General features: G+C 36.2%; 1 protein-coding gene across 1 annotated transcript in view; it reads right to left on the reverse strand.

The window, feature by feature from the left end:
• The window catches only part of EFCAB6 (EF-hand calcium binding domain 6), a 107,024-nt gene that overhangs the window by 65,169 nt on the left and 20,741 nt on the right, over positions 1-21,114 (reverse strand). The window contains exons 6-10 of the mRNA XM_062568906.1: positions 18,795-18,913; positions 16,981-17,129; positions 11,413-11,533; positions 5,853-6,023; positions 3,233-3,393 (exon numbers count right to left, since the gene is read on the reverse strand). Coding sequence (XP_062424890.1) covers positions 3,233-3,393; positions 5,853-6,023; positions 11,413-11,533; positions 16,981-17,129; positions 18,795-18,913 — 721 coding nt within the window. The remainder of the gene's footprint in view (positions 1-3,232; positions 3,394-5,852; positions 6,024-11,412; positions 11,534-16,980; positions 17,130-18,794; positions 18,914-21,114) is intronic.

A 21,114-nucleotide genomic window follows, 5' to 3' on the forward strand; every position in this document is an offset into this window, starting at 1 on the left:
CCCTAGCAGCCCAGGGGCAGACACACTCTCTGTTCAGCCCCCTCTGTTACACTGACAGTAACTTCCAGCAGAGAGGTTGGGTGGGTAGCTCTCCAAGCCTGTTAAATTACCCCCTTAAATCAATCCTGTATAAATTAGAAGACCTCATGAATCAGAGCCCTTGTCATCACTATGTCACTGCTTCAGTGAGCTGTTTAGCCTTCCAAGATTTAATTCGTGTTTATAAAGCTTTTGGGTATTCCTGAATGAAAGTAGAAGGCTCCTGTACTTGTACTGTGGAAGCAGAGCATTCTCTACACTCAGCTTATCCCAAGTGCCAGCTCTATTTAGAATGCCCACTAAAAAATACCTTAAAGAAACACTTGGCACTTAACATATCAAATGCCCCAATGCCTTCTATCTGAAATAAATAAATAAATACATAAATGGATAGACAAATAGATAGATGGATAGATAGAAAAAAATCTCCATTTCTTTTGAGAAGTCTAACCCGTAACATACACACTGCAGGAGAGAAATTGTCAGAGGGATGAGAAGGAGAGGAAAGAATATCAATTTTCTAGTATTTGCTAAGCCCTGCTCAGTTAAAATAAGTAGTCTTCACACGGAAAATGTCTATGAACACCATAGAGCAACATCTGCTTTGTGAGTACAATCCATAAAAGGCTTCCAAATGCCCTTAAAAAGTGTTCCCTCTTTTCTCCAGTCTGAATGTCATCTCACAGGAAGCCATCTGGGACAACTACACCAGTTATTCTGCTGCAGCCATAGCAGTATTGTCCTCAAGTGCCTCTGGATGAGTCACATCAATGCAAAAGACCAAGTATAGTAGAAGACCCCCAAAGCAGAAGTATCATTTCAAATAAATAAGACTGATGTAGCTGAACCACTGGAATTCAGAATATAATTCAGTCACTTCATCACCTTTTGCTCCAAAACCCTGCGTCCCTTAAAGCATCCATGTTAGATCTCCAATATGGTTATGACATTCCCAGCACAGATGTGATAGTCTTAACCCAGTATGTGTGCATTTAAAAGAGTCAATTACATCTTCTTATTATTTTAAAATACAGCATCTTAAATGTGGCATCTCTTGCCACCTTAGAGCAGTGAATGAACAGTGCCATCCACTGTTTCTTTGCGTAATCCACAATATTTTCATAGGGTAGTTTTAAATAAGGTTTAACATAAAAATTAATACCATATTTGAAAAAAAATAGATGGATAAAAGAATGTGAGTAAAAATATATTTTTTAAAAGTCAGGCTAAGTCACTGAATGACAACTTTAAAAATAGATTATCACCAAGTAGATTTTTCAAAATATCTCTTCCGCTGTGGATAAGCCATTCTAATTTTTACTTATTTATTTTAATACCAAAAATTTCTCCAATCAAGCAGACCATCTATTGCCTGGCTGAGTATAAATCCTCTTATTATAATTTCTTATAATAAGAATAAATTCTTATTACAATAATTAAACTTCTTCCTCAATGCAGTCATCTGCTCTCTGGAACATGGCCCTGATACATGATATTGCTAAGAGCAGGGGATTTTTAGAAATGTTTACTAGAGAAGAATTAATAATAAAGTGTGAATGATACTGTGTTCATGGACTGAACATGATCAATACAAGATTATATAGCAATTGATTTCCCTGAATGTCTCTGACAATGGAATTCAAACCTTATCTTTTAGACATATATTTAAGATGCTGCTCTTATTAGAAGATTACAACCTCACTCCATCTATGGTGAAACATGTCTGGCTATGCAACACACAGACTGCTGCATTGTTCAGCAATGCTGCAGTTCAACAATGCACATATGAGAATGTACTCCATATTCACCATAACAGGAATCCTAAAAGCATTAGACAAACTTCTTCCAGTGCTTTGCTAGAACAAGATCTTAGTTGCTAGATTCTGCTAAGCAGATTTCACAGGACTTATCGTGCATCCTTTTAAAACAAAGGCAAAATACTCATTGACCACAATGATGAATGAATTAACCCCCCCCCAAAATTGCCTTTCATTGCCTTTCTCTACGCCATTTTTCTTACAGTGAATGCTCTGAATTTCAAGTAAAGGCCACTTTACAATTCAAAGTGGCAGTAATTCCTGACTTCTCTTACAGTAGAGATCTTTCATTGACACAAATAATGGTAGAAACATTATTTAGAAAATTGTATAACTGCTGAGTCCCAGGTAATTCAAAGGATAATTACTTGTTCATGATCAATGACCAGTGATTATATAGCATACAACACAGAGCTATAAAACTGACAGATGATAAAAGCATGTAGTTATAACACACTGCACTGGGAACATGACTTTTATGAACCCAATGTATAGCACCCAAAGTTTCTCTAAGATAGTTACAGAAAGGAAAATGCACACAGTGAAATTGGTTTTGCTGATCACACTCATGCTCATTCATATTTCAGGATCAAAGATTATTTTCCAAAAGCCATTTTCTATTGATGCTGCTGTGTTTGCTCTTCACTCACAATGATCAGCAGGACACTGGGTTGTAAGGGTCAGACTGCAACTGATTTCTTTGATTTTCCTATTATGTTATCAAAGGTAGGAAATAATTCCACATCTTCCTGAAAGTCACTAAGTGTAAGTAGAGAAAGCTAGAGCCTGTGGGAGAGCAGATTAAATCTGATTATAACCTAACTGAACTGTTATTGCAATAAAATGCCTAAATTTCCTGCTCTTTGGACATAGATATTTTGACTGTATGCTGCCCATGCTCCCCAATATAGGGTTTCTGCCAATATTCAAAATGATCTTTCATGCTGACAATGTTAAAATTAATCTCCTTGCTCCATACAGCAATAATCTCCTGAGGAAAGACACAACATTAATTTAATTAATTTTTTTATTATGTTCTGTTTGGAAATACTAAATAATATTTGATAATGGCTTGGATCTCCACTACATCAATTGTTCCTTTGTAGAAAAGGTCTTACCTTTGAAATGGTGAAATGCCAAACTCACAAGAGTTTCCAAGACAAAATTTTCATGGAAATAAACAAGGGATTTACTATAAGCTGATCACATATGGAATGAAGCATCTCTTCCATTGGCTTTTTCTTTTCTATAAGCTCAATGCAAACTGAAATCCTAACTACTCCAGCTCTGGCTATCACATTCAAAGACAGGCAGAAAGATGCAGTAAGAAAAGAAATTACACTAAATCTGTTACAATTTATACATCATCAACTTACTTCATAAATTGTTGATCTGACAAAGAAGGACAATACATCTGTAGAACTTTTCTTAGATGACTTCTGCTAATAGTGCCAGTACATTTAGGATCATAGGATTGCAAAGTCTTATGAAAATCTTTCCAGTTTTCTATGATTTTATCTGGAAGGATCTCTGTCACCTAAGAAATGAATGAATTAATAAGGGGGGAAGGACAGGAATCCTTGAGGTTAAACTATGATAGTGCTACCACATGATAAGAATGTACTAAAATGACAAACAATGTCAGAAGATCAACATCCACTGAAAATGGACCATGTTATTATGTATGGTATTCCAAACTACAGTAACAGAAGCAGTCTTCTTGATTTGTTTTGTTCCATTAAACCATTTATGACCCATCTAACTTAAAACAAAGTTATATTCAATTAAAACAACTTTAGCTTACTGAATTCAAAGCAAGATACAACATCAGGCAGGACATTCACTCACCAGCATTTACCTCTGAAAATGTTTGTTCTGAAAACTGAATGAAAAGTGGCTGTGTAAGAAAAGGTATACCTCACTTCATACACCTGCTCCTCTAAGTGACTCAAGAGTCATGTCTACCAACTGATAACAATGCAGTGTTTTTACTGTTTCTCCCCTCAGTCTTGTAAAGCAAAATTCACTAGGACTGAATGAGTTGCAAATGGCACTCATCCTACTCAGGGCATAATTTGAAGACAATAGACTTGCACGGGGGACAATAATGACAATATTTGGCTTACTGAACCTGCTTCAGGATCTGTCTGTAGCATTAGCAATTAGAATAAAAGTGTCTTTTCACTTGTAAATTGAATACATTAAAAACAGGAGCTTCTGAGAAGAAACAAACACAGAATCTCAATTTAACAGAGAATCTCAGCGTAACTGCAGATCTGACTCAGGACTGCACTATGCCAAATCTCCAGTGAGTGGAAGGAGGCAGACGTCTGTGTCATTTTAGTTGTCTTATCTGGCTGGGAGCCCAGATTGTTTACAGGTTCTGGTTTTGCCCATTCCTGCTTTTAGGTCTCCCCTGACTGAATTGTTCCCTAAAGAAATAATAAAAACGCAGAGATTTCTTGGATCTCTTATTTGCAGAACCTATAACCTGCCTCTTCTAGAGGATAAGCCATGCTGATGGAGCTGGCATCACTACTCAGGAGACCAATGGAAAGGATTCCTGGACACTCAGGCTATATTGCAGCTGCTTTCATAAAGAGGTAGCTGCAAATTACCACAGAGTTCAAAACTAACCTACTCCTTAGAGCAGAAAATCACTCTCCAAGTGTGAAATCACAACCACCAGGTTCATGTCATGCACAGCTACTGTCTCATCCCTCGTGGTATTTCATCCCTTGGTGACCATGATCTACAAGGTTTAGCATTTCCTTTACCTGCATTCCCTCATGCTATCATTTACTTCATTTATGATGTTTATTTAAAATGACAAGAATGGTCAGTTTTCTGTGACAATCTCTAATAAAGAGCCTAACCAGCTCAATTTAAGTCCAACTTAGTGTGCACATCAGTTGCATACGCAGGCAATGTCAGTATTTGTGCTTTCCACAATATGTCAATTTTACAACTACTAAAGTTTGTCCCAGAATTTCACCCAGACCATTATTCTAGTCAAAAGCAACTAGAAGGGGCTTGAGCTGCTGCATCAAATGTAGCTATTGTTGGAGCCCTTAGAAAGGAATGCAGCCTATTTCAGTTAGTAACATCAAAGTATTTCAAAGCAATGCATACTATTCAGGACTCTTCAATGGGACCTTCTTTTTGTGCATCTAGTATCTCTCTTGACACTGCTGGATTCCTTTGATATCTCTCAAAAACACTAACCAGACTAGCTAAGACAAAAGCTAAACATGGAATTAGTCAGTTGACATATTAATGCAAACATGAAAGAGATTTGATATAGAAAATTATTAACAACAGGTTCTTAATACTAGGAAGCAAATATGCGAACAGTAGCTTAAGTTATTTCTTAGTAGAGTTCAGTAAGCAAAAAAGGATTGAAAATATTATCTTTCTCTAAGGAAACTGACATACTAAACAGAAGTTTTGATTGCAGGATCCAGCAAATAACCTATCTGTACACACGGTGAATAGTTTTAGAGGAAGATATTAGAAGAAAACTACAAACTCAGAAGATGTCAAAGCTGTACACAGGAAAATATGCAATCTTTATGTAGCATAGAGCATATATTTTGAAACAACATAGTATTATAAAGAATAACAGGTAAAACAAGAAACATCTCTTTTGCAAAATATCAGCAAAATAGATTTGACACCCAAAAGCTATGAAGTTTTACTACAGCCTCTCATCTCTCGTACACATGTAAACAAGCCAATGATTCTGAGGGAATTTTCAAAATCTCCAATAACCATGAGACTGATGCTTTTGAAGAACGCTTTCCAATTGATGCTTCAGAAGAAAAGAGTCTAGATGTGACAATTATGAAGATTTACATTGCTAGAAGTACATGAACATACAAACTTAGATGAAGATTCTATACAGAGCATAATATTTTACTAAAACATATTCTGGCACTTTGTTGCAGCCATTATAAAATAGGCTAACCTTAAAGAATTTAAAAAAGGAACACTTACTAGATATTCATTTTCTTCAACTAAGTCTAAAAATTTATGACAGTCAAGGTATCCAGTCTGTTCTGGATCAACTATTTGGATTAGCTGCTGGAAATCTTTATTTTTTATTTCAGGTAAGAAGCAATCTAAAATGTGACGAAGCTCATCTCTTGTGATCTTTCCATCTCGTCTCTAAGACAAAAAAAAAAAAAGAGGCATATATAAAAAAGAGCAAACAAACTTACTAAAGCAAGTCTGATTCTAACATGCTATTCTACATCTCTAGATCATCCAGACCTACATTAACTGATAGCTCTATAGCTTTTCCAGGAGCCTGCATACTTTGAATCTAGCACTTCTACTTCAGTTCCCAGCGAATATACAAGTGGAGCACTAACTGGATGGAAGACTAAAGCTACGGAAATGAAACTACAATGATCTTTGGATAGATTATGTAGTTTGCTGGTAAACTGAGCCACAGGCGAATGGTTATGTGAACTGGCTTTACACAGACCAGCTCACATTCAGGTCAGCTTATTACCCACTTTTCATTCCTTAATTGCTCTGCTCACACAAAGTTGTATCTGACTGAAAAAGGCTTCTGCGTCTGAGTGGAGTCAACTCAGGTCTCTCTTTTTCTGTCTCTGCTTCCAGAAAAACCAGCTCTGCTGTATGGATGCTAGCTTATGCCCTTATCACATTGTCATGCCAATGGGTACTCACTCAGGCTGTAAGGTAATAGGCAATGGATGTGTTCATGAAATGAAACCAGGATATTTTTATGTTGCTGCACTTAAGGCACAGCTTTTCTCTCAGTTCCCATGGCAAGTAATATCCATAATTTATGTGGGAGAGTTTTAAATACGTGTACCAACTCTTTTTTATGACTATCTATCTATTGGATTTTATAGTATCCTGTTTGTTCTTGGACTTTTATTTTTTTAAATTGTTTATCTTCTCTAAAGAAACCTGAGGATGGGGTGAAAGAAGAAGAAAGAGTGGAATAAAGACTTTGGAACAATAAAAGAAAAATTAGGAGTAAATAGTTCCTCCAGTGATTCAGTTCCTGGCTAAGCACTAGATAAATATCTTTCTCTTCATAAAATTCACCCTAAGAAAATTCTGTTTCCCTTTAGTCCCCCACAGAGATCCAGGGTGGCAGTAATAATATAGAGGATGAACAATTATTTACTTCATCAGCTGGTCTGGGAAATACTTTAAAGTTCTGCAATCAAAAGATAATGGTCTTGTGAAACTACTATCTGGTATTTGAATTTTCTTTAGAGACTGTTGTGACCGCATTAAATCTTATGGAAACAAAACTTGGCAATATACCTTCTTCCCCTAGTTTACAAGTTAGGGAATCTGCTACTGAAGCTACAAAGATAGCTTGTACATCACAAGAAACAAATGTACACGATGACTATGTCTTACCTATGAAGATGAAATATCTGTTACGATGAAAATAAACCACATTTTGTTCAAAGTTTAGATAATACAAATAAGAGAAGGCATACTATATCAGCCTTTATTAAGTAGATTGCATTTGCTTATTTGGCTACCTTACAAATTTAATTTTATTTGTTTAAAATGGTTTAATTTTATTGCCACTTTCATTACCTGATACAAGTCAATCCAACATAAGCAATGTCAATGGGGCTGCACTGATGTATTCTAACAAAAAATCATGTTTTGCGTAAGTATAGATCATTCTTACATATACTCCTTTCAGTGTGAGAGACTCCAGATGTTAGGGATGAAGTGGTTCTATCTTCAGCCCGTCTTTCCACTATCTCAAATACCTCTGCCTTTGTTAACAATTTCATTCAATAATGCCCCAGTCCAGTAAACCACTTATAATCATGCAGTAAAGTGCCTTGCTGAATCATGGCCTGAATCCTGTAGGTGTTATTATTATCTATGGCAGTGTATGAAACTGATTTATTTTCTTATAAATTGCTAGGTGAATTCTTTCTTTTTGTGGCCATATATATACGTACATAAATAAAATACTGCGGAGCCAAAGAGAATAGTTTTTATGTAATTATAATAGAAAGGAATTGCGATATATCATCTATATAAAACCATCCAATAAAAAAATGCCAATAGTACTTCTAAAGAAAGATATGCCCAGTGCTCATTTTGCTTGTGTCAACCAGACTGAAAGCTTTAATTTTTTTAGTCTATTATTTGCTCATTCGATTCGGAAATATAGACTCTACAATTTAAGAAGTGCAATATGTAGCAAAGTAATAAAAAAATTCCATCTGTCCACTAAAGGCACAATCACACAGTCCAGTGTATGGAACATACATATCATGACATTCTATCAGAAATGACAGGGAGGCATTTTAACAGAGTTCAGTACATCATAAAAGCTACAGAACTGGTAAGGTTATACTTTATTAAAAGTTCATTTTCAAGCACCAGACATGATAAAGGAATCCAAGCTCTATAAAAAAAATCAGATGAAGATACTTTTAAAAAGCGTGAACTATGCAACTGTACGCTCAATAGTGTGTCAGCATCACACATATATTACTGTCTACCTGTTAGATGACAAGACTGTAAACACAAATATTTTACAAATACTTGATGGCACTTTCTGTTTATATTATATAACACGAGCCTATAATAATTACTCTTTAGTTCTGATTCTAATTAACTTCACCTTCATACTGATTTTATACTTTCATCAAAACAGATTTACCTTTCCTAGAATTTCTTCGTGCGTTCAGGGACCAGGAGTATATATATTCATTGCTAAGCAATGTATTTGGACACAGACATTTATGAAATCTCCCTTTTTATTTCAAACTACTAATCTCAAATGATTAAAACATGATGAAAGTGTAGTCTTATCCTGCACACATTTATGCCGATTTTTAACTTAAATTTCGGTCACAACCAATTGGACTCCTTCAGCATGTAATATTAAATAAGTAAGTATTCACTTTCTGCATTATTAAGGTATAATACTAGAACTAGTAACCATATGCCTTTAAAACTTTTACAACTGTGGGAACACTAGTTTACCTGATGCCAGGTTTCAGCATTGGACAGAAAATAGGTTAGTTTCTCCTACAAATTACATGCATTTAAGGACTTCTGTTAGGAGACTTCTCAGTATTACTTGAATTCCTTGTCTTGACATGAAAAATATACTCCTTTTTTAAAAAGAGACTAAAATAAAAACATGTGCCAATTATTCAGGCGACTGGGACACCACGTATAATCAAGAACAAGAATTATCCAGCAAAGTGGACATTCATTAGAAAAAACAAAACAAAACAAACAAAACAAAACAAAAACGAGCAGACTCAATGAGTTTCTGTGTTTCAGACTTTATGGGAAACCTTTTTCTGAAAACATTTGATGGGAGGTGGGGGCTAGAGGGTTTGTATGAGTATTAGTTCCTTGAAATTGAAATATTCATGTAACAAATTTTTTTCAATGATCTTGGTTTTACAGAAAATCACAAAATATTGTAAGACTCACAAAAGAACATCAAAGGGTACTTCACTTATCCTTTTGTAAAACATCGATCTGACTCAACATTTTAGAGTGAAATGAGTAACTATAGTGACAGGGTACATTACAAATCTAGACTGCACATTAGAAAATATGGGTTTTAGGTTAAGACTTAGTTTTCAAAATATGGATTAACACAGACCAGTAGCATTTTAGACTCCAAAAAATCAAGAATAATTCAGACAAAAATCAGTTGGAAGAAAAAACTAGCAGGCAGTTGCTGGCAGGCTGGGCAGTGATGTGATGAAAAATCACAAGCCTGTGACATAATCCTATTAAAACCTTTTAGATAAGAACATAAATTTGCTTTAACTCTGGGAATAGAAGAAGTTTAAGTTCAAATTTATTTCTGTCTCCTGAAAAAAAGAAGAGCAAGAAACTTACTTTGTTCACTCTCTGACATGGGGAAATTGCTTTACTTGGTTTGCGTATTTTTTGTAATAGCTGAAAATCCTCTCCAACAGCTATATAAATATTTAGGAATGTTTCAAATTTACACACATTTAGACATTAAATGATGACATCGCTGGTGAGATCACTGCTCTGTTGAGCCATTGCATAGAGGAGCTGAGCAGGAGAAGTGTCATTTGCTAAATGATACTTTATGTATCTCACTGTAAAAAGGAAATTTGCCATCCAGGAAGACTATTTCTCTGATCTTCACATGACACCCAAAAATGCTCCATACTGTTCTTTTAGCATTAAGTATCAAAGCCAGCAGGAATCACATTTCATCTTATTGATAAGGAAATCAACATTTCTGGGAGCAACCACACTTCACAAGAGACTGTAGTAGGCAAGGACAGGAGGAGATCCATTTGGTCCTGGAGATGGGTAGCCCTGACCAGAAGGAACAAGCGTGGAGAGAAGCAATGAGGAATCAGGTTTGGAGAGGAACCCCTGCATAATCAGGACATCATGCCCAACACTGAGATAATGAACATGGGGATGGCAACAGCCCCCATCTCACACATCTGGATCTATAGTCCTTGGTGGTGGCAGCAGATTAAGCTGTTCAGGACCCTGACAGAGGCAAGGAAGACACTTGGGCCATACTGGAGCTGCTGTCCTGGGGCAGTCTGCTGCCACAGACGACTGCACGCCTTTCTTATGCCTTTTGGCACACCATTTTAAGAAATTTTCAGCCCTGTGCTATACATCTTTCGTATGCATACATATGTATATATAGACGTGTGTATGTGCCCATGCATGAACATGCATGCATGCATGTATTATCAGAGTAAACACAACTCTGTGTGTGTGTGTGTGTGTGTGTTTGTGTGTATATGCACACACACAAACAGATATATAAACATATTTATATATAAATAACCTGAAAAAAGTCTAAAAAACATCAGATGACCACAGGTCACTGAAAGACAAATGAAATAATAAATAACAAAAGAAGAAACCATGGACATAATATGATTATTTGGGAATATAAGCACAAGCAGAGAAAAAGCTTACTAGTAAAGTTCTGCATTGAGAAATGGAGAAAGAACACCAGAAGAGATGAGGAATCTTGCTTATAAGAACAGTAACTCTGAAAGACTTGCAGGTCATAATAGATAATCAAAGCATAAATAAATTGCCAGTTTTTATGAATTGCATAGATAAATTGCCTAAGGGACTATGGCAATCTTTGAATGTATAAGCTGGGGACAGCTTAGCCATATCTGGAAAGTTATTTATTTTTCTGATACTAATGCAACTTCACCAAAAGCACCATTTCTCATTTCTGGCATAATATATCATGAAATACTAGGAGAGGTTCAAAAGGGAGCCCCAGGGTTGATTAAAGAAGTGGCCAGCATAACTCCCAGTGAAATTCTAAGAAGTCAATAGTTTTGTTTATCAGAGAGGTTGTTACAGAATATTTTCTCCCAGTTTGCACATATCTAAGTTTAAAAAAAAACCACAACATGGACTCTCTGAGCTAATATAATGCAAAACAAAGGCAGGCAGCCATCAGGTAACTCCAGAGCAGATATAAGACATAAATGACTGATTGTCATTAACCAAGACAACACCTAAAAATAATTGCTCTTACTTCAACAAGCATCAGGAATGCCTGCTTTAAAGAGGGACAAGCATCTTGGATGTATCTGCGCAACTTCTGAAGGACAGTGTCACTGCAGAGAGTTTCATCTTCTCCTCTAACTGGATTTACTCTGTAACAGGAGAAAGACAGTCTTCACTATTTTAATCTCTCACCTTCTTCTGCTCACTGTGTTCTTAGAGCAGGAAGAATATATCATCTCATTAAGACTCAAGGTTCGAATAAAAAATAAGAGTGTGCACTTCGAGAAAGCATTGCCAAAAGATTATTTAACTGAATTTAATCAAGGATGATCATTCAATGAATACATTTCTCTCATTTTCAACGAATATGTATACTACAAGTTACTCAGACTAACAAAAAAAGAAACTGCCTACTTACTTATGTTTTTTTCTCATAGGAATTGTCTGCCTGTTTTCAAAGGCACTCCCAGGAACATGAAATTTTTCTAAAAATTGCTGCCAAGCAATTTTACCTGTGGCTTTCAGTCCATACTTGATTAAAAAAAATGAATAGGAACAGTTTTTAAAGTTTTTCTTTTAAAAGCACTATATATTCAGAGAAGAATTTTGAATTAGAATATCACAACTTCATTATAACATTAATGTATGCAACATTCATAATTAAGAGTAACCTTCTATAGCTTTTTTTTGTTACTAAATATGCAAACTGAGCCAACTTATTTTCTCAATTCCAAATGTCTAGCTGTGGAAGTGAGAATTCATCTAACCAAATGTATGCATCTGTACCTCACTCTAAGTTCCCTTTATAGTCATCGGGAAGAAACAGGAACTTTCAGGGCAGGATTCATTACATCCAAAAGCAGACATCTAAAACTGGTTAGATGAATCCTGCCCATTGTTCCTCTCCAATGACTATAAAATAGAGTCTAGGAGAAGCAGTTCAGATGTAGATGTTCACATGAGAGATATCTACAATGAGACAATATTTAATGCATCTCATTATTTACACGTAACAGTCAAGAAACTAATTAAGGCAAATAGTTTGATTATTTTTTCAATCTTATGATTCTGGTTCTATCTAATTTGAAATTTCTGAAGGCTTTGGAAGTGTTAAACTGTACTAAAAATCTGGGTAGGTTAACTAGTATCACGAGTAATTATTTTTTTAAAAAAATAAAGATCTGATGCAATGCCCCCCCCCAAATCATTGGCATATCTCCTATTCAGTTTCAATGGTACAGCAGTACAGCCCAAGTGAGCATGGCTAAATGTGCCCTCCTTCACATAGTGCTCTCCTGTATTATCAGAAATATGCTGACTTCCTACTCTAGTCATCTCAGAAAAGTTTTTAAAACTGCTAATGCTCCTCAGAATGGTGGCAGACGGTGTTCAGAGTATTTGCTAATCCAGGATACATAAGACAAATCTAAAAAATTACCAAATGTACTCAGAGGTTTGTAAGACTTCTTGGATCTTTTACAAAAAAATTCCAATCTTTGGACCTCATAACAGTTTCTCAAGCTCAGCCAATAAAACAAAACCCCAAAGTTACAAGAATCCCAGCAGTTGCTCTTTGGCCCACCAAAATGTAACAGCACAGAGCATCTTCTGGCAAGAGATGGAGCCTGACTTTTTCCAACAGTCCTGCCTATGACTAACATGCATGCAGCACAGTTCAGCAAGTCCAGCAGCTGATGGATAGCATATCTTAGACTACATAAGCAATGCAGGGCTCCAGAGTCCAGAGCAGGCTGGGCAGAGCAAAGCACCCAGGTATCAAGGTAAAAAAAACAGAAAGACAGAGCTGATATTTGTTTTTCACCAGGAGAGCCATTTCATTCCCCGCAGGAGGGGCTTTGCCAAAAATACTATTGAGGGAAGAGTTATTAAAAAAACTCTGTGTGAAGGAGAAGTATTTCATATCTGATTATTGTCTTGGATGAACGAGTATGAAACAAACAGTATGAAATAACAGATGATCTTTAAAATTAAGGCTGAGATAACAACTGTTATTTTGAGCCCCCAACTGAGATCCCTTCCCATTCAAATATCTATGGTCTACTAAATCACTCAAATCACACTATAGAGAGCAATTCTGCACTGAAAATGAGCAACCAGCCAAAGCTGCGTCAATCAGAGTAACAGACCTCTCCACTTCTGCATCTACCTCTTTTCTCAGAAGCCACGCAGTTTCCACATAGAGTTTGGCAAGGACAACTGCCAAAATGCTGGGAGCTGAAGTGAACTTAGGAAGAAATGTGAACACAGATATGTGAAGAACTGACATTATTTTCTGTGGTGCTGTTAATCAATCCAGAAGATGTAGTGTTTTTCCCCCATTCTGCAGGTTGGTAAAAGATCTATTCCATGGGTCCGTCTCTTTGTGGCTGCTCAACACAACACTTTTTTTCTTGTAGCTTTTACCATAGAAAGGGATGAATCAGACCCTCATACAGGAGCTTAAGAGGAACTCATTAGCGTAAAGTTTTGTGGATCAAATTGAGCAAAGTCCTGTTTAGACAAAATGCTCACTAAAGTCAGTGGGAATAAAACCTGAGCAAGGACTTTGGCATATTTTGTTAATTCCAAAGCAATCTCTCTTCAGAGTCACCACACTGGTCCTCAGATTTCAAGCTCTGTTAGAAAGGCAGTAAGTATGGTATGCTGATGCCATCGGTGGAATAAGTGGGGCACAGAATGATCACTCCATTGCAGAGGCAGGAAAAATACTACATTTTGTGGGTGCTATCCAGTATTTAACCTACTATTGTATACCAAATTAAAGTAATTAAAAAAAAATACTGCACGGTTTTTGGAAGTATACTTTTGGTCATCTTCTATTGAAAAGGAGTATACTTCCAGAAGATTTGACTGATAAGGGCTGTAACAGCATGGATATCTGGTGAAATCATGTGATGTATTGTCTAGTAGTGATCTAGTGATCTGCTACACAATAGTATCCACTGAAAAATTTTTAATCATCAATACCTTAGTGTTACATAAATAAAACATGACAGTAATAAAAAACGTTTAAAACTATCTCTGCTGCTAGTTTTTCTCAGGTTTTCAGTCCCGTGTTATATTTACCAAAGTCCCAACCAAGTGACACAATAACATTATATCCCAAATAAGGGCCACCAATTAGAAGTCTGAGTGGCCACTAGAAAAGGAAGTCTCATAAGATGAGGCCATCCTTTGGGAAAGCCTTTATACTGGTCACACATGACTTGCTCCCTCAACCCACACTCACACGCCTGCACTTGTGAAAAGACATAATGCATAGAATGCTCCAAAACACAACCAGAATATTTTCCATGTGGTAATACTGAAATGTCGTGTAATTCATTCTTTCTGTTTATACAACTCTTTCTATAACTTCAAGTTCATGATGTTTCACTTCTGAGTGAAAGAATTTTCAAGAGCAGAAATGATGGAATTCAGGGAATTTGGGAGTCAGATGAGTGATGTCCTTTAAATGAAGTACACCTCAGTGGTCTGCCTCTGAAGTATTTGATCTTGCTGTAGCAGGGACATACACTGAGAGATAAATGCTTGGGTAATCTGGTCCTAAACCAGTCAGGGATTAAATCCTAGCTGAAGTCTAGGGCAAAACTGCATCAACTTAAATAGGCCCTGAATTTCACACCAGGAACCCATGAGATGTAAATACATCAACTATAAAATGCTGTCATGTATTATTTCTTATAAACAGCTCCCTGCCACATCTCATGCCATATTATTTAAATTTAATTTTTAAAATCTTGAAATCACATCCCTTGCCCGTCAATTGTTATTATATTTATTATCAGCTACAATGAAACTATTTCATTATTAGAATGAGATAACTATGAGAAACTTTTGCTGTTGTTCTATTCAGCTGGTGGATCTTTCAAATTACATTATCTGAGAAATACCCCCTAAGAAAGACGGCATACATAGGCTTGCACATTTCTGTTTACAGCATCATTAAAATGCCACTATATTTTTCAAAAGTTAGAGAAAGCTCTAGTGGAAGAACACATACAGAAATCTTTTCACTATGCAACTGCTCTAAGAGCAAGATTTCCTTTAAGATTTAAGCTATCAAGTGACATGAATTGAAAGAAACTGTAATAGCAATTTTTTGACAAAATAATAGTTGATCATGGTTATATCACATTGTGAATGACTAGAGGCAAATCAGATTTATCTGCTGAATGCACAAAGCAATATGGTTACTGCAGATGATACTCTCATACAGCACCTGCTGCTGTAAAATATATATCTGCAGCGAGGTCTTTAAAGCTAACTAGTGCATAAAAGAAAAAATCAATTGATTATTTTCCTGGATGATTCTATACTTCAAGCAATTTAAATATGTAAACTATAAGTTGTGGAATTCTTAAATGGAAATATATGATCTGGTTATTGCCTTCCTCACTTTGTAGGATTTGGGTGCTTTGCCCTATTGTTGTAAAAGCTCAAGCAATATTTTGGAGTAAAAATGCTGTCTAAGAGTTAAGCTGTTTTTCTTCTTCTCTTTTACTAGCCATATGCCCTTAGCACAGTTGCCAACAAGTATGAAGTATCTTCTGGCAGTTTTCTTCTCTCAGTTTTTGGTTTCTGAGGATGAAAGATGAATCCTGAAAAAGGCTGGTCTAGATTTAACCAAAAGCCACACAAAAAACATCCACTTCTATGATAGTTTGGCTTTAAAAAAGGAAATATGGGTTTACAAAGTTAGTCTGCTTAAGTTCAAGGAAATTCTATCAATCATATCTCAAATGAGATTTTAGAAAATGCGCTGTAACCTAAATAGAGGTCTGCTGAGATCCTTGAAGCTAGGCCTGAAAATCTTTTCTATTAGTTTTTCTTCTGTATACTATACTGCCCAAAAGATGATCTGAGTTTTGGTGATAATACTATATAATACCACAATTAGATGCCTGATTAAAGTAAACTAGTATATTGATTTGAATCTAGTAGTTGATGTGATTCCTCAACTGTTTTTATATAAACATTTACAATGTCAATGCCTAAGTTCAAAAGATTTTTGTCTCAATATAGTTTAAATTCAAATTTCCAGGGATGAAATCACTTTACTCTGCAGCTCACAAATACCCCTTTTCTGTGTTTTTCAGTAACTATGAACAGGGCACAGTGAAGGCTTTCTGCATCAGTTCATTCACTGACTTTAGTTCATTGCCTCGCCACAGAAGCATCTTTAAAACAGCCAGCCTTGAAGAGTTACACTATCACTGTGCAGATACAGTGCAAACAGTGAAGCTGTTCTTCCAGCAAATTCTCACCATGCCACATCATTATTCACTTGAATGGAAGAGAATAATACTTCCTTTAAGAAATTAAATACGAATTTCAGAACAATAGAAGTAAGAAAACAGCAACTTAAAGCTGCTACTTCATTAAAACTATATACCTTCCTGCACAGGACTTGGCTTTTTTACACATTTCTATCAGTTTTTACACACTGTACTTTACACACTGTAACACAGGCACAAATGAAATGAATTAATGATGGTAGTCACTAAAAGCAATAATAAAGTTATGAGACAGCAATGCTAAAAAATGTCCCCTAAGAAAATAATATGGTTCTTACCTATTCATTAGCTCTTGAAAAGTTTCATTTGGTAAAGGAAATATAAAGCCATTTATGACCGACTTTAAGTAATCCAAAGACACAAATCCACTCTGACTGACATCAATTGCTCTGAAGGCTTTTTCAATGTCCTGATAGGCTGAACACAGCTGTAATGAATACAATTTATGGTGTTTTGTTCAGAAAAATCAAGCTCATGAAGCTTTTAAAACAATAATGCATTTTTTACAAGACCTTTTCAAATGTTCTTCTCTCTGAACTGATCAAATAGGTTACCCTGGCATGCTCTGACCGTCAGATGTTTAATTAATAAGCTCACTACAAAACAGTATTCCCAATCACAGACTCTCAAATGACAAGTCAGACAAGTTTCTCAGAGAATAACTCTACCTCAAAATTCAGGGCTAAAAATACTTGGTGGATCAGCTTGCTTGATAACATCTTTCTTAATATAACTTTAAAACCATCCATTGCATAACCTCCTATCAAGGTTCTCTTTATTAAAATGGGTCGTTAGCACAATGAATGCTGGAAAATGTTGGAAGAAATGGAATAGTTAATATAACTGCTGTAAAAACATATTACACATTTCCTCAGTTATTTTTTTAATTCATGGGCTGTTGCAAAGCAGCTATGTGGAAGTGGTTTTGCTTATGAGACTTGTAAAATGCCTGAAAGTTGACTTACTGCAGATTTTGATAAGGCTCATGAAAGAATAGGAAGACTGGTTTGTTTTTCTGAAATGTTAGCTCACACTGGGTTGTTGAACACTGCAAGGATCCCTGAGGCTTTTCTTACCTTTCCCTCCCATTTTTTGACAAGCACCCCATCTGCTTCTAAGCTGATTGCTGTTTATTCAAAACTGCAGAAATCACAGAGTAAAGATAATGTATAGAGAGATTTTAGAAAGCCCAAAATAAACATCAAGGACTAGGGAGGGTGAGATGTATTCTGCTTCCAATCCAGGTCTTGACTTCCCTATTAAGGATCTAAAAAAGGAAAAACAGTCAAGATATCGATGTCCCTGAAACCTTGTGTATTCTTCCTCTCCTATCTTTTCAAGGCTGAGAAAGCACAGTTACAGGTCTGTGTATCCGAGTTTGTAATAAAATACACAATCCAGAAGTCTCAGCTTCTGCTTGCTTAGTGAAGATTTTCATGACATAAAAGTGCATGAATGAGTGTTGGAAAATTTGGTTTCCTTTCACCTTCCCATTGAGCAGCTGGAACATAGGTAATGTAGTGACAATTATGTTCCCCCATCATACTTAACTGTCTGTGGTAAAACCACATCTAAAGGCATGCAGAAAGGTCATTTGCCATATCTATTCTAGCTTCAATCTCTTTTCTAAGTTTGCCACCACATATGAAAAATTTGCTTCTGTAGCAGCACTCGCCCACTAATAAATTGTTTCATGCAGGACAGAAAATAATTGTCAGACAATGATAGCTAGTCATCAGAGTTAGTCATTAATTACTTTGATCTGACAGAGTGATCTAACAATTCACGGTATGAAACACCTTAGCTATCAAGCTTCAGTGTGCTTCCGTTTTGCTTAAGCCTTAGGAATACGGCATTTTAATACATACGTTTTTAATGCTTTGAATCTAGTAAGACTGGAAAGTGCGAAGTAAAATACAACTACCGCTGCTACCAAAGCTATCTGGCTTTAAAGTAAACAAGAAACACGGTGCATGAAATTTCTTCATAAAAGAAGCTAGCTTCCAAACCTGGCAATTTTCTTTTCCTGTGATGTCTGGCTCAGCCTCTCCATCTGTGGAAGTATTTCAAGATATTAAGGGCACTCTCTTACCTTCTCCCTAAATGCCCTCTCGGTGCTAGCCAAACTGCAGTCTGTCACAGCGCACTCTGCTGGTGAAGGCTGCAGAAGATTTTTCTGTTTCCGCTCCTTTATCTTCCGGCAGGTTAGTGCTGTTAAGTAAAACCGATTTTAAAAGAGTCTGCAGCTTTGTCAACTTAAAAAACAAACAAACAAACAAACAAAAACAAAAACAAAATTCTTAAAGGTTATTTTTGTTATCTAGATAAATATTTTTTAAAATAAATAAATAAATTTGAAATACAACTATCTTGTATTTCTCAAACTTGATCAGTAGGGAAAAAATAATGTAACAAATCAGTGCATTTGTAGTAATCATTTTCATTTTACATTTCCTTGAAAACATTAATTCACATCACTCACAATCTTAACAGGTAACCTTATTGTGTTTAACAGCAGAAAGTACTACCAGAAACTAATTCTATCTCAGGATGATCCACTCTCCAAAATGTATTTTGGGGAAGGTTATGGAAGACAGTTTTGCTACAAGTTGTTGATAATAAACATACCTACCAACCTTGAAACCTCTAACCTACTAACCTCTTTTCTTTTCCATTTCATTTTCATATGCCTATCTCACTGTCCTTTCTTAGCTCCCACAGTCTTGGAAGAGCTTTTAGTTACTGTGAGTCAAATATTCCTCCTCAATGATTCCCCATCCACAGGAAAAAAGCAGTCTGTGGAATATTTCTTTCAGCTGAAATGACTGGCTCTTTTTGTGGTAGTGGTTTGTTGTATATTGGTCCATTCAATGGGCTTTGTTGTATATTGGTCCATTCAATGTGCTGTTGGCAGGTACCTTCGCTGGGGTAAAGGGACTGCTATGGATGTGGTATATTTGATTCACAGCCTAGCAGCAACCAGTATGTTGGACAAGACTCTGCACAAAGAAATGGCACAAAAGTCTTTCAAAGTTATTCCCCTGGGGCTGCGTAAGAAACAAAATGCCGTTCAGTATGGACAAGGATACCAAAATATGACTACTCTGCCCTTAAGGCGTGCTCTCCCTCTGCTCTGGGTGGCCTGATCACACAGGTTTTTCTTCCTATTCAACTAAAACTACATTTTTAATTATTTAAACTTATGCAGATTATTTGTGTGAACCTCAATTCTATTTAAAAATGTCCTATTCAGTTTAGTTTTAGGTGAATACTGACATTTATCAAACAGTATCACCCAGTTTTGTACCTCAGAAACGTGCCAGAGAGGTTACCATTGATTTAGCTGTATGATTTTTAAACCTCCTTTTAAACTGGTGTTGTTCAGCAATTTTTTATAAGTACTCCACGCGGACAAAGCTCCACTTCTCAAAGCTCATGGGATGACAGAGATAAGACTGGAAAGCAGAGGGCAAGAGGTGAAATGAGGCTGAATTCAAGGAACTGTGAGGTACAGAGTAAGACAGGGCTGGAGGAACACCTCACAAGGCCAGAGTGGGAAGCGCTCAATGTCCGAGGCATCCTATGGTGGAACAAGTGGGGAGGTTGTGTCCCAGGCCCCATTAGGCAGCTGGGGTAATTATGAGGATTAATCAGGCTCAGTTCTAGGTACTGCAAAGGAAGAGGAGCTGAACTTCCTATGGTTATTTCTCAAGAATGTCAGTAGCCCACACAAGGAAATAAACTCTATTTTTGCTACTTATATTTGCTTTTACTGATTGTTACTGTCTTTGATGGTACTGCATTACGAACCTCTATATAGCCACACTGCAGTCATTTAAAATTGTCAGAAGACAAAGAATCATTAAAAAAACAGATATTCTAACTTTATGATTTTAAACCAGTTAGGCTTTCCCTAATCCTACTGAAGCCAAAGTGAACTGGCAGCATGCAGGACCTTTGAACATCAGGCTATCCATTTAAAGTTGTTTCAGAAAAACTTCCTGCCACCCAAGGGATGAATTTTTGTCAGGAAATGGATAATCACAATTCAGACTTCTGGACTGTGGGCTTCTCTTTTCTAGATCAGTATAGATTAGTTTATTTGGTTGTAATTCTCTTCATGAAGTGTTTGAGTAAAAGAAAAGGAGACACTGAAGCTAATAGGCTCAAATTTTAGCTCATGCTGTTTAGCCTGCAAAATACAGGTAATTCTTTATTGGCTTTCTTCTGCAGAACAAAGCTTAAATGCTGGGTTTTTTGAAAAAAATAAAAAGACATGAGAAAATAACTAGTTGTTTAGTCTAGAACCTGTGAATAATCCTATGACAAAAATATCATGTGTGAACATGTGTGATGGAGAAAACACCTTGTTAAAGATACTAAATTAAATTTTAAGATATGCAAACATATTT

Source organism: Rhea pennata, chromosome 1 (genome assembly GCF_028389875.1).
Source record: "Rhea pennata isolate bPtePen1 chromosome 1, bPtePen1.pri, whole genome shotgun sequence".
NCBI lineage: Eukaryota > Metazoa > Chordata > Aves > Rheiformes > Rheidae > Rhea > Rhea pennata.